The sequence below is a fragment of the Monodon monoceros genome, unplaced genomic scaffold, assembly GCF_005190385.1.
Source record: "Monodon monoceros isolate NGI ecotype Baffin Bay Population unplaced genomic scaffold, NGI_Narwhal_1 Super_Scaffold_9, whole genome shotgun sequence".
Classification (NCBI taxonomy): Eukaryota; Metazoa; Chordata; class Mammalia; order Artiodactyla; family Monodontidae; genus Monodon; species Monodon monoceros.
Window position 1 is genome coordinate 29,737,236 of NW_021703786.1, and position 14,383 is coordinate 29,751,618.

The 14,383-nt window shown below is 43.1% G+C and overlaps 1 protein-coding gene across 10 annotated transcripts in view; it reads left to right on the top strand.

Annotated features, from left to right (window-relative positions):
* RNF157 (ring finger protein 157) overlaps nucleotides 1-14,383 on the top strand; it is an 82,168-nt gene that overhangs the window by 18,143 nt on the left and 49,642 nt on the right. For all 10 annotated transcript variants that reach the window (XR_003791866.1, XR_003791867.1, XR_003791865.1 and 7 more), the window contains exon 2: nucleotides 4,195-4,313. Coding sequence is in view for 6 of the 10 variants with exons in the window: in XM_029211091.1 (XP_029066924.1) it covers nucleotides 4,195-4,313 (119 nt within the window). In the remaining 4 variants the exon portion in view is untranslated. The remainder of the gene's footprint in view (nucleotides 1-4,194; nucleotides 4,314-14,383) is intronic.

Below are 14,383 nucleotides of genomic sequence, written 5' to 3' on the forward strand. Positions count from 1 at the left end.
GGCTTGCATTTATGGCTCATGGTATACATATATTTTTTTTTGGCGACGCCACGCGGCATATGGGATCTTAGTTCCGGGACCAGGGATTGAGCCCACTCCCCCTACAGTGGAAGCGTGGAGTCTTAACTGCTGGCCCTCCAGGGAAGTCCCGTGTTAGCGTATTTTTGTTCAGTGCTGATCTGGAAGAACAGTACTAGTGTAATTTTCTTCCCTTGTAAGTAATTTGATTTTTGTTTGTCTAGATGCCTTTTTTTCTTTAATACTTTTTTTAAAATACTGAAAAAATATTGTATTAGCACTGGTCATTCTGGGCCATACCTTATGGTTGTTTTTTTTTTTTCTTGATATTTATTTTTATTGTGGTTAAAAATACATAACATTAAACTTACCATCTTAACCATTTTCAAGTGTACAGTTCATTAGTGTTAAAATCTCTAGAACTTTTTCTTCTTGCAAAACAAACTCTGTACCCGTTAAACACTAATTCCCCTTTTCCCCTCCCACTCATACCTTTTGTTTTAAATATAATTTGGTTAAGAAATTATAGCCAACTAATAATGGAAAGCTTGCAGGTTATCTACTAGTCATGTGTGTTTTTTCCCATTTAGCAAATAGGCAAAGAAGTGTTTTAGTGCAGTTCTTTTTCCCCTACCATTTCTGATTTTTAGAGCGCAGTTCACTAAGAGCACTTTTACTAAGAAGCAAAAATGTGTGCAAATTGTCCAGAAGGCATTTTTTTTCAAGGATTGTTAGTGTGTTTGGTGTTCCCGTCTGCTGATGTGGCCGCTCTCGGTCACTGTGCCCTGATCCACACCTCTGGGCAGCCTGGGCAAACAGGCAGAATGCTTTAGCTAGGCTGCAGATAGCAAGTTTGCTCTCTCTCTAGTCTTAACTGGGGTTATTAGCGAGGTGCATTTCAAAGAGAGGAAAAAACAAAATTTCGGTTGTCTTAAGTTTAATTTTCCTTTTACCTGATGATAAGTGCACCAAGGAAGATCAGCTTTTCCCAGGAACTTGGCATTGACGCTTCTCCTGAAATGAAAAATCCCCTTTTCATTTGTGGATTATTGACCTTAATTTTAGGTCTTGGTATACGTGTGCTCTTGATTTCTAATGCCAGGCAAGGCTACAGTTAGCTCTGCACTGCTTTCTGGATAATTTCTTTTAATGTCACAGCTCCCCCCAAAAATGGCATTTCCACTAGAACATTGTCATCTTTAACACTTTAACCCTGAAGCCATTAGTGCTCTTCTCTTGCTAGGATCAAATCTCCGTGGATTTCATTGTCCCCACATCCCTCACCTGACTGCTCCTAGGTACTGGAAACTCAACGTGTCCCACATTGAACTCAACCTGTACCACTCCAGACACCAAACCTGCTTCTCCCGGTTCTTTATTCATGATTTGGGCAAGCCATCCATCCATCAGTTGAAACATCTTTCCCTTTTCTAATGTCACCTAATGTGTAATAAATGTATAATGTCTAATGTATAAAAAATATATTTTACTAAGGTTCAACAGTAAATGACAGATTCTTTGAGATGGCTGCCTCTGCTTATGGCAACTAGGCACCTCCCCTCTCTATAAATTATGCACGTGGAAAATAGGGCTAGTAAGTGCTAGACATAAATAATTGATAACCAAGCTTTCCTAAATGATGAATCGCACTGTTGTATCACTGCAGATGGCTGCCCTGTGTATTTTCGTTTTGATGGGTAACTTTCAAGGGTTCCTCAGTGATTGCTTTGGTTTTGGCAGCTGTTACTTTCAAATAAGGTTTTCCTGCCTGTTATTTAATGAAAGAACTGCCTCACTTTGTGGCGAGTGATTTTATCCACGTTGTTTTGTTTAATAAGTGTTTCTAGACTAAAGCAGCTCCATGTGTAGAAAATCCAAAAAATGAACATTTGGTTCCGTTTTTCTGTTAGAACGTTCTTCTCTGTCTTCTTTGCTGTGGCTTCTTCACAGGCTGAAAGTGCTGAATCTCATTTTTTTTTAGAGTTTGCTGTATACCTAAAACATTGAAACACTGACCTGAGCCGTATAACACGTAAAGAAGACTTTTGCCGATTCATCTTTGTATTAATCTAAGAACTGGGGTGTATGAGAGCATCGATGAAGTATGTTATGGTAGGAGTCGTTCACTTTGAACAGCTTGCCTTTGTGGGAGAATTAGATTATAGAAATGTGGCTTAAGAAGCATTTTTTTTGCTGGAAGGGGTGTGGTGAAAAGGGAACCCTTCTGCACTGTTGGTAGGAACGTAAATTGATACAGCCACTATGGAGAACAGTATGGAGGTTCCTTAAAAAACTAAAAATAGAATTACCATATGACCCATCAACCCCACTACTGGGCATATACCCAGAGAAAACCGTAATTCAAACAGAGACATGTACCACAATGTTCATTGCAGCACTGTTTACAATAGCTAGGACATGGAACCAACCTAAGTGTCCATCGACAGATGAATGGATAAAGAAGATGTGGCACATATATACAATGGAATATTACTCAGCCATAAAAAGAAATGCAATTGAGTTATTTGTAGTGAGGTGGATGGACCTAGAGTATGTCATACAGAGTGAAGTAAGTCAGAAAGAGAAAAACAAATACCGTATGCTAACACATATATATATGGGATCTAAAAAAAAAAAATGGCACCGATGAACCTAGTTGCAGGGCAGGAATAAAGAGGCAGGCATAGAGAATGGACTTGAGGACTTGGGGTGAGAGTAGCATTGACATATATACACTACTGAATGTAAAATATTTGGCTGGTGGGAAGCAGCCGCATAGCACAGGGAGATCCCCTCGGTGCTTTGTGATGACCTAGAGGGGTGGGATAGGGAGGGTGGGAGGGAGACGCAAGAGGGAGGAGATATGGGGACACGTGTATGCATGTGGCTGATTCGCTTTGTTGTGCAACAGAAACTAACAGTATTGTGAAGCAATTATACTCCAATAAAGATATATTTTTTTAAAAAAGCATTTTTAATTGAAGTATAGTTGATTTACGAAGTGTTCATTTCTGCTGTACAGCAAAGTGACTCAGTTATACATATACATACGTTCTTTTTTCTATTCTTTTCCACTATGGTTTATCACAGGATATTGAATATAGTCCCTTTGCTATGCAGTAGGACCTTGTTGTTTATCCATTCTATGAAAAGCACTCGTTTAATCATCAGATTTGGAAAGTGTTCCCAGATGGAATGTGTGGTGTTACCTAAGCCTCCCTTGGTGACTTAGTGCCATCAGGTCCTGGCACGGTTCTTCCTTCTATCTGGATAAGGCAGATGGGGATTCTGACCCTGACTGCTGATTGCATCTGGTTAGTGTAGAGTTGAAAATATCCCTGCCTCCTAGCTGGTCAAGGTGGGGCAAAGAGAGCCCGTGTGACTGATGTCCCTGTAACCTTGGCCATCAGCACTGCTAATGAATTTGAGACTAGGGTTTGTGTATGTGTCTGTATCTTTCATAGCACTAAACCTGTCCAATTAAAGTACATAATCTATGTGGTAGTAGGTAGGTAAAGCCTGGGGCAGTATTATTTAAATTTGTATTTTCCTATTAAACAATCATTATGAAACAAATATGAAAAACAAAGGGCCTTCATTGTGGAGGGTTATGGAGGTATACACATAGGTAGGTAGGTGCTGAGACTTCTGTGTATAGGTATGAGCTGGCTTATGACAAATCTAGGCAAAGAAACGTATGTGTGTATGCACGCTGATACCTGCAGTTAAGATTCCTGAAGAGGTGGAGAACAAAGAATAATCGCTTCCAGTGTAAGGAAAAAAATCAGGAACAAAACACATATATATGTTCATTAACATATATATATATAAAAAACATAGATATGTTCATACATTATATGTTCATGTGCATTGTGGGGCCTTCTGGTCTTTTGCTTCATGGTATCATAGGCAGATCATGGTAAAGATTCAATTAAGAATGTCACAAGGAATACGGTGGTCTATTTTATATTTGGTATCTTGGGTTCTCACTGCTATGATTTTGCTTATTTTGTGCCATTATCCCCAATCAAGAGAAGAAAATTTTCCTAAGGTTAGAAGTTGCTCTAATTGTTTGTTGAAGGGTTAACCTTTTTTTTTTTTTTTTCCCGCATCAGCTTTTTCGCTTGGCTTAGTTTGACTGGTTTCTGTTTGATTTTTCTGTCTTTCGCCCTCTAGGAAGCTATTTTGCCAGCCACTTCATTATGGGAGGAGAGAAGTTTGATTCAACTCATCCCGAAGGCTACCTGTTTGGAGAGAACAGCGATCTGAACTTTCTGGGGAACAGACCAGTTGCGGTATGATTGTAATCCATTTACATCCACGCGGGGCTAAGTGGCCCAAGTCAAATGTTCTTGTCAAAATAAGTTTGTAATTGCTGGTTCAGCAGTGTTCGTAGCTTGGTCTGAGTTAAGAGGGGCCCTGGGAGCCAGACCGCAGCCTCTTTGATGGATCAGGGTCTCCTGGCACTAGAGGCCGCCCCGTGGAAAAGTACAGAGTCTGCCTGAGGGCAAGGACAGCTCACAAACCCCAGCTCTCCTAGGGATCTGAAGCTCTGCCTAAATGCTACCTCTGCGGACTGCCCTTGCCCAGCCCCTAGCTTGCCCTCACCTTGCTTTTCATTCCTCTTCATAGCACTTAATACCATATAAGCGTTTATTTCTGTCTTCTCCTGTTTATTATCTGCCTTCCCCATCAGAAGGTACATTTCACAGGGCAAGGGCTGTCCTACTGCTGCATCCCAGCACCCAGGACAAAGCCTGGGACATTATGATAAGCCCTTAATAAAGATCTGTTGAATGAATGACTCAAAAAGTTCCCCTTGATATCTGATCTGCTATCAGACTGTCTCTCTCTCCATTCATTCAACTCATTCCATAAATGTTTATGGAGCATTTTCTCTGCACCCAGCCTGAGGCTTTGTAATAATAGCTTCCATATGGCTATTGAGTGGCTGCTGTGTGCTAAGGAAGGCCCTAGAGACTTCTCAGGCATTATTCCTAATCTTCACAAAGACCCACCTGACAGAGGATTTCTTATCAATCCCATTTTGTAAGCGAGAGAAGTGAGGTTGTGAGAAAACTGAGGTTCCGAGAGATGAAGAGCCTTTATGAAGTGCATACTATGTTCCGGGCCCTGTTTGAAGTGCTTTACAGAAAGTTTTCCCAAAGTCACATAAGTAGATCTGCCTAGCCAGAGATCCATAACCTTTCCACTGCTTCTCATTGCTTCAAAATATCCTGCCTTTCTCCAGAAACTCCTAGTTTAGTGGGGCAGACAAAACATAGGAACAGGAAATGTTTCAACAGCACTCAGGGTCTGAAGGGATGGGGTTCTGTAGGAATAGGGAGTGGGGGAGGGGAGTGGCAAGGGCAGATGCTTCAGTGCTGGTGTGGAGAACAAGGCCTTGGAGGATGGCTGGGTTTTCACAAGGCGGGTGGGAAAGGGGCTTCCCGGGAGTGAGGTGCAGAGCGCAGGCCTGAAAGCATTCACGTTTCTGTTGAATCAGCAACCATTTACTGAGAAACTACTGTGTACCAGGTACTGTGATAGGCGCTGGGGATACAAAGCTGAAATGAGCATGGTTTGTTCCTCCCCTGGAACAAATAAGGAAGCCAGTCTGGCGGGAGTGGACCTTTCCTGATGGCGAAACAAGATTGGAAAGGTAGGTGGGGACTCCATTACCTCGAGACGTTTTCCACTCTCTCCTGTAGGCTCTGGGGAACACTGAAGGTTTTTAGGCAGATAAGTGCCCTGGAGAAATTATTTTTTTTGTTTGTTTGTTTGCTTTTTAGGAAGGTTAATCTGGTGATGATCTTCCATCTGGAGCTTTAATTAAAAAACGTTGTTGTTGGTGGTGGTGGTTTACATTGTTTTCTTCCTTTCTATCTGGGGTGACAATCCGCCCCTTCAACACCTTCTAATTCTTAGTCCAATAATAGTACTTTAGAAAATACCAAGTCCTTTCTGCTTCAGATTCACTTCTGACAGCTCACACTTACCAAATGTCTATTCTCTGATTTTGTTGCTACTACCTTAGCCATTAGAGTGGAAAGATCTTTTTTTTCTGATTGAGCCAGTTAAGTACTCTTCCTCATTCACCGAGAGTCAGCTTATGCCTGGAAAATGCCCTTTCTTCTCACATGGACTTGTTGTTTGCGTCCATTTCTTCCTTCCTTTTTTCTTTCCTCTGGTGTCAGAATAGTTTATGTACTTTAAAATAGTGTAGTTGTTTGTTTTTTTACCTTTTCAGGCCATAGATTATTTAATTTATTTAGTTTTGGCTGCTTTGGGTCTTTGTTGCTGTGCGTGGCTTTCTCTAGTTGTGGTGAGCAGGGGCTGCTCTTCGTTGTGGTGTGTGGGCTTCTCACTGCGGTGGCTTCTCTTGTTGCAGAGCACGGGCTCTAGGCACGCGGGCTTCAGTAGTTGTGGCTCGTGGGCTGTAGAGCGCAGGCTCAGTAGTTGTGGCGCACGGGCTTAGTTGCTCTGCAGCATGTGGGATCTTCCCGGACCAGGGCTCGAACCCGTGTCCCCTGCATTGGCAGGCGGATTCTTAACCACTGCGCCACCAGAGAAGTCCCAAAGATGATTTTAAAACAAGGGAACACTTCTTTAGGTTCATTTTGAGGTTTATGCCAGCTAACGAACCTTCGCAAAGTTTAACCGCCTTGTTTACACTTCTCTGTGAGCCTGTGAATGAATGAGCTCTTCCAGGAGCACAGGAGAGCAGACTTGACCTTCACTTGCAGGCTCTCTCCCAAAGGAGTATCAACACTGGCCGTTCTGTTGTTGTTTTTATGAAGTAATCATTAACTATGCTTCATGTTGCACAGAGCAAATGTTCTCAAAAGACATCATGATTTCATGTTAAGGAAGCATATCAGGGTCACTTCAAAGAGGGAGGTAGAAGCAGAGAAAACAGAAGAAATGTAGCACATTTCCCTTTGCTTTCCCCCTTTCTTAGTTAATAATAATAATAGCTAACATTTATTGGACACTTACCGTTTGCCAGGCCCGGTTGTGCTAAGCTCTCCGTACGTGTTCTCTCGTTGTGTTCTCACCCTAACGAGTAGGGTCCTGATTTGACAGATGAAGAACAAAGAGACACAAAGAATTGAAACAAAGATCGCAAAGCCTGGAAGTGACTAAATCAGGATTTGATCCCAGCAGTCCAGCTCCAGAGCCTGGGGTCCTCTGCCCTTTCCTGCTGGTCAGGTGAGGTGCACTCAGGACCCCTGCGCATGTCCTGTCTGTGAGTCTGTCTAAGTAGATCATCAAGTGAGGTTTGTGAGATATGGAGAGACAACCATCCGAAAGTAGCCAACATGGCCATGACATGTTCTCCTGAGTGTCTCTTGACAGAGTCCATAGCTGGTGTGTAATTCCACCTGCTGACCTGACCTGGGGAGTTTGCCGTTACCGCAGGTCAGCTTGTTTAGGGGAAGGCCCATCGATTGAAGGTTGACTGGTCGCTTGAGTTCTGCAGAGCTGACCTCTACTCTCTAGTAACATATCTCGGTGTCGGTAAATGGGCGTCAGGTTGCAGAGGAAAGCAAACAGCCTTATAAAGCCATCCAGCAGCTTCAGGCAGGAACAGCACCTCTTTCCAGAGAGATGGGGACAAAATATGTTGAAATAAATTATTAGATTAAATTATAAATGCCATAGACTTCCTGGCTTCTGGGTCTTGTTTTTCCTGTCATTTCTGAACGATCAGACTAAGATGAGTACCATTCAGTTATCGCTCAGCCTGTAGTTTTTACTGGAGCTGATCTCCCACTTAGGATAATCCATCAAAGTCAAATGTATTATCAAGTCTTCAGGTCAGATTTAAAGAACAAGAGTGTGTGTATATATAGAAGGATGGTTGAAGAGAGGTTGGAATCAAGATTGGAAGTTTTACGTACCTTAAACTCTTTGCAACCTTGGCAAGTCCATCACTCAGGTTCTCAAATTACCCACTTGTAAAGTGGAGGCAGTTCTGACTTTATAGGAATGTCATGCTTGAAAAATGCGTTGCAACTGCTGGATGCAAAGAGGTATGGAGCAATGTTAGCTGCACTCACTAGGCTTTCAGGTTGGTTATTTCTGCAGTTACTGATAGCTCTGGGTGGAGAGAATACCCACTGGTTTTTAAGCAACTGTCTTAAGTAGTGAACAGGGCTTCTGAAGGGCTTTCTGCCCTGGTCCCTATATAGAGGAGATAAGATGGTTGTGTTTGTACATCACAGTTGAGTAAAGGCCATTCCTCCCCTTCTTAGGTGGCAGAAGAGCTGGTGCTGATTTTTTTTGGTCCTTTATTGCATTAGATCTTATTTTGTTGAGGTAAATTACTGCTAAAACTCTAAATTATTTGGAGGCTTAGTGACATTAGGATTGTCAGATATCAAGTGTTCTCTTGACTCTCCGGAGTTCAGATCTCTCCTGTCATCTGAGAGGAAGCAGCTGAGTTTTCGTTGGGCCCCTAATACTCCACAACCTCTTGTGTGTTTTGTCACTTCTTCCTCACGCTCCCTGCAGCCAGGCTGCACAGCTGGTGTTAAGAACCAAGGCGCACACAGGTGGGCTTTCCTTCTTCCTCTCATAGAGATGTACCCCAAAGTTGTGCTTAAATCCAGTTGCCATAAACTGAACCCTTTTATTCACATATGGGCAGGGAGAGCAAGTTAGTTAAAGGAACTTGGCGATATATCCATTAATGAAGCAGGATTTTACACATATAGAGCTTTGTGTTAACCATGGTGCCGTTTATTCATGCAGTAAATATCTGTGAGTCATATATTGTGCTCGCAACGGGGAATGCAAAGGTGAGAAGGACTTGGCTCCTGCCCCGAGGAGCTCTGGCGGAGTGGGGTGGGCAGATTGCCCCTGACTGTGATGGATCGTGGTAAGTTCTCCGAGAGAGACAGGGCCAGAGTAATCTGAAAGTGCAGGGGAGTGGGGATGCCCTCCGCCCTGGGAACTGGCTCTGAGAGAGGAGTCCTGGAACCTGGAGTGATGAGCAGGACTTCCTGGGTGGAGACTGGGAAGGTCATTAAGGCAGAATTAACAAGCGCTGCAAGGAAGCACAAAGATGCAGAAGTGTACATTGGGCTTCCAGAATGGCAAGTAGTCTGTAAGGACTGGATCATGAGGGATGTTGGTGGGAGATGAGGTTGGAAAGACAAACTGGGCCCGTGTTCGAAGGGCTGTGAATATTGTACTGAGAAGCTTATCCTTTTCTATGGCAGTAGAGAAGGTCGTAGTCATGAGTGGCTTTGCCATTGACTAGCTTTGTGGTGTAGGTTAAGGTATTGGCCATCACTGAGCCTCTGTTTCCCCATCTATAAAAATACCCATCTTGGGGCTTCCCTGATGGTGCAGTGGTTGAGAGTCTGCCTGCCGATGCAGGGGACACGTGTTTGTGCCCCGGCCTGGGAAGATCCCACATGCCGCAGAGCGGCTGGGCCCGTGAGCCATGGCCGCTGAGCCTGCGCGTCTGGAGCCTGTGCTCCGCAACGGGAGAGGCCACAACAGTGAGAGGCCCGCGTACCGCAAAAAAAAAAACACAAAAAACCATTTTGGGAATTCCCCGGTGGTCCAGTGGTTAGGACTCCATGCTCTCACTGCTGCAGGCCTGGGTTCAGTCCCTGGTCAGGGAACTAAGATCCCACAAGCCACACGGTGCAGCCAAAAAATTTTTTAAAAAAAAGTTTAAAAAACTATCCATCTTGCTGAAATATTTTCAGAATCCAAATAATGACAACTATTGTGATTTGATTTCCATTTTAGAAAATTAACTCTTTAAATCAACTCACAGTGTAGAGTGGATCAGAAAGGGAGGAGATTAAGGAGACCAGTTAAGAGGTCGTAGTTTTAGTTAAGAATGAAAAGTACCTGAACTAGGATAGTGGCATTAAAAAATAAGGATGGTGCAGATTCAAAAGTTGTGGGCAGTGTGAGTTGAGGGAAGGGGAGAAGTTAAGTCAGGGTACATGGAGGAGGAGCCCCTGGGGGCAGCTACCACTTAAATGGGATGCTCTGCACGGGTTTTGTCTGCAGGTTGGTTTGTGCCCAGGCCCCAGTGTAACCAGACCGGTTGGTCACAAGTACCCCAGTATCTACTGCCTTGGAGCCTGTATTCATCTGCCCAGGCTGCCGTAACAAAATACCACAGGCTGGGTGGCTTAAACAACACGTACTCACTTCTCACAGTTCTGGAGGCTGAGAAATCCAAGACCGAGGTGCCGGCAGACTGGGTTGCTGGTGAAGGCCCTCTTCCTGGCTTTCAATGACTGCCTTCTTACTGTGTCCTCACATGGCAGAAAGAGACTGGGAGTTCCCTGGTTGCCTAGTAGTTAGGATTCCGGGCTTTCACTACCATGGCCCAGGTTCAATCCCTGGTTGGGGAACTGAGATCCTGCAAGCTGCACGGTGTGGCCAAAAAGAGAAAAAAAGAGAGAGACTGATATCTCTATTTCTGTTCTTATAAAGCCACTAATCCCATCTTGAGGGGCCCACCCTTATGACCTTATCTAACCCTAATTACCTCCCAAAAGCCCCATCTCCAAATATAGTCACACTGGAAGTTGGGCTTCAACGTATGAATGGGGGAGGGGGACATGAGTCCATAGCACAATGTAAAGTCCATGGAAGGAGTGGGCCTCTTTTCCGAGTGAGTGTGTGTGTGTGTGTATTAGATTGGATTTTTTGCCTTTTGTCTGCTATCTTCTTTCCTTCTTCCTTCCTTTATAATTGTACTACAACTGTTTTTGTTTTGGGCATTCAGTTTGGCAATATTTAGTAAATTTTCAGCTGTGGCCCAGCTATTTCACTTCTCTGAGTGCCCATGTAAAGGAAAAACATACTCCTGTGTGTTTCCTCTGCTCTCAGTATTCTACTACAATGCTGATTCACATTTTTAAAATTAATTAATTAATTTTTATTTATTTTATCTTTGGCTGCGTTGGGTCTTCGTTAGCTACGCGCCGGCTTTCTCTAGTTGTGGCGAGCGGGGGCTACTCTTCATTGTGGTGCACAGACTTCTCCTTTCAGTGGCTTCTCTTGTTGTGGAGCATGGGCTCTAGGTGCGCGGGCTTCAGTAGTTGTGGCACGCGGGCTCAATAGTTGTGATGCACTGGCTTAGTTGCTCCATGGCATGTGGGATCTTCCCAGACCAGTGCTCAAACCCATGTCCCCTACATTGGCTGGCGGTTTTTAACCACTGTGCCACCAGGGAAGTCCCCTGATTCACTTTTTTTTTTTTCCGATTCACTTTTTATTTATGTATGTATGTATGTATGTATGTATTTATTTATTTATTTATTTATGGCTGCGTTGGGTCTTTGTTGCTGCATGCGGGCTTTCTCTAGTTGTGGTGAGCAGGGGCTACTCTTCGTTGCAGTGCGCAGGCTTCTCACTGCGGTGGCTTCTCTTGTTGCAGAGCACGGGCTTCAGTAGTTGTGGCACGTGGGCTTAGTAGTTGCAGCTTACGGGCTCTAGAGCACAGGCTCAGTAGTTGTGGCACACGGGCTTAGTTGCTCCACGGCATGTGGGATCTTCCCAGACCAGGTTTCAAACCCGTGTCCCCTGCATTGGCAGGCAGATTCTTAACCACTGGGCCACCAGGGAATTCCCTCCTGATTCACTTTTGACACCAGATGTGTGTGGGTTTTCCACACGTCAGGCAGGAATTGTTAAATAAATTATAGTGTGTCTATACTATGAACTGGTATTCAGCCAAAAATAAAGTAGAGCTGTATCCACTGAGGTGAAAATATATCTATGACCACATCGTTTACCAAAAAAAAAACAAGTTCCTATATATAATGTAGAATCTGGTTTCATTTCTTTATTTTATTTTTTAAATATTTATTTATTTATTTGGTTGCACTGGGTCTTAGTTTCTGCAGGCAGGCTCCTTAGTTACGGCTCACTGGCTCCTTAGTTGCGGCATGCATGTGGGATCTAATCCCTGACCAGGGATTCAACCCGGGCCCCTTGCATTGGGAGCTCGAAATCTTAACCACCACGCCACCAGGGAAGTCCCTGGTTTCATTTCTGATAAAAGTAACAGTGTATAAAAATATATGCGTACATTTATGTTGATATTTACAGGTGCATAAAAATACATGAGCACAATGCATTTTAACCTGTGATGGGGTAACTCTTGGGGGTGCATCAGTGAGGGGAGGTACTTCCTTCATATTCTTCTATGTTGTTTGAATTTTCCCCAGTGAACATGGTTTCACTTTTTAATTAAAAGCATTTAAATTTTTTCTAAAAATAGAGAAGGGATTACTGCTGAGCACAGGAAGGAAATAAAATATATAGAGGAGAATATATAGCGGTAGGAAAATTAAGGAAATTCATAGAATAATGGTTTTAATTTTTTTTTTTAATGAACTGCAAGAAGGATGTGGTCTGCTGAGTGGTTACGGGCTTGTGGAAAATGAGAAAAACATCAGAATAAGCATGGAGAGGGATGGAGCGTTAGCCTTTGGGTGTCAGGCTGCGATGGCTCAGCTTTAGAAACGTCAGATTAGGTGTGGATGTGGCCTGCTTTTAACAACCTGAGAGTAAAAGAAAACCCAGATTATAAAAGAGCTAAACTAGGGAATAAATATTCATACTTTAAAAAAAAATTATTTATTTAATTTATTTATTTTTGGCTGCGTTGGGTCTTCGTTGCTGTGCGCAGGCTTTCTCTAGTTGAGACGAGTGGGGGCTATTCTTCGTTGTGGTGCATGGGCTTCTCCTTGCGGTGGCTTCTCTTGTTGCAGAGCACGGGCTCTAGGCACATGGGCTTCAATAGTTGTGGCACGCGAGCTCTAGAGTACAGGCTCAGTAGTTGTGGCTCACGGGCTTAGTTGCTCCGCCGCATGTGGGATCTTCCTAGACCAGGGCTCAAACCCATGTCCCCTGCATTGGCAGGCAGATTCTTAACCACTGCGCCACCAGGGAAGCCCAAATATTCATACTTTTTAAATGCTTTTAAGGCTTTACAGACAGCTTTACGTAAGGATTTTTTAAAAACAGCATTTTTATAATACATGTCTCCCTACTTCTGGGCTCTCCCCAGAGGTGACCACCCTGCTCAGTTCAGTTAGTGATCTTCTCGATCTTTTACTTTCACTTTTTCAAAAAATGTGACAAAATACACATAACATAAAAGGTATCATCTTAACCATTTTAAGGATATAGTTCAGTACATTGACAGTGTTCTACACCCGGTCTCCAGAACTCTTTTCATCTTGCAAAACTGAAACTCTGTCCCCATTAAATACTAACTCCTCCTTTTCCTCTCCCCCTAGCCCCTGGCAACCACCGTTCTACTTTCTGTCTCTAAGAATTTGACTACTCCAGTACCTCATCTAAGTGGGTTCTTACAGTATTTGTCTTTTTGTGACTGGTTTATTTCACAGAGCCTAATGACTTCAGGGTTCATCCATGTTGTAGCCTGTGTCAGAATTTCCTTCCTTTTGAAGGCTGAATAATATTCCATTGTATGGATAGAGCACATTTTGTTTATCCATTTATCTGTCAGTGGACACTTGGGTTGCTTCCACCCCTTGGCTGTTATGAATAATGCTGCTATTAACATGAGTATTACATTCAGTTTTTAAGGCACACATGCACACCAGTATTGGCCTAGGGAAGAAATGACCATTCAGTTTTAGGAACTTATTTTAATGAAATTATTGTAGGGCTTCAATTTTGAAATTTAACTTGTTTTTATATCCTTCCCCCCCAAAAAAATCCTATTTATGTTACCTTTTAATTCTTAATAAAGATGAAGAAATCATTTCAAATACCTTCTTCTAGGGAAAGTTGCTTCCTGACGCTCAGTGAATAAATATCAAATACATAAACGAAGACTATTTTGCAGTGTACAGATAACATCCTAGTCATTTTTCCAAATACCGAGAAAATATAACCAAATTGTAGATCTTATTCAAGAGTTAGTTTCAACTGTCTCTTGACTCCAGAGACAACGTGAGAAAGCTGGTTACTTTTACATGCAGAGTAGGATAGATTCTCTTTTAGGTAAATGAAAGCATAAAATATGAGACTTAACAGTAGGTGTAACGTTAGCTCCACCTTTGGATAGTAAGTTATAACATAAAAAAGACAACTTTGGAAGCTAGTTGGTTGGGTCCAAGCGTTTGCTACCTGGCACTAAGAAGAGGATTTTTAGTGGCTTCCGTCTTAGTTTTCCACCCTGGGAATTCTGTTTTATGGAGATGGGTTTCTGTAGTAGATGGATCATGGGACGGACAGGGGTCCCGTTGGTATGACAGAGGCCAGCGAGTCACACTATCCAGGGCAGCTACACTTCATGCTGAGGTCCCAGTGGTGAGAGGGGGTGCCCCCAAAGAAGTCAGATCAG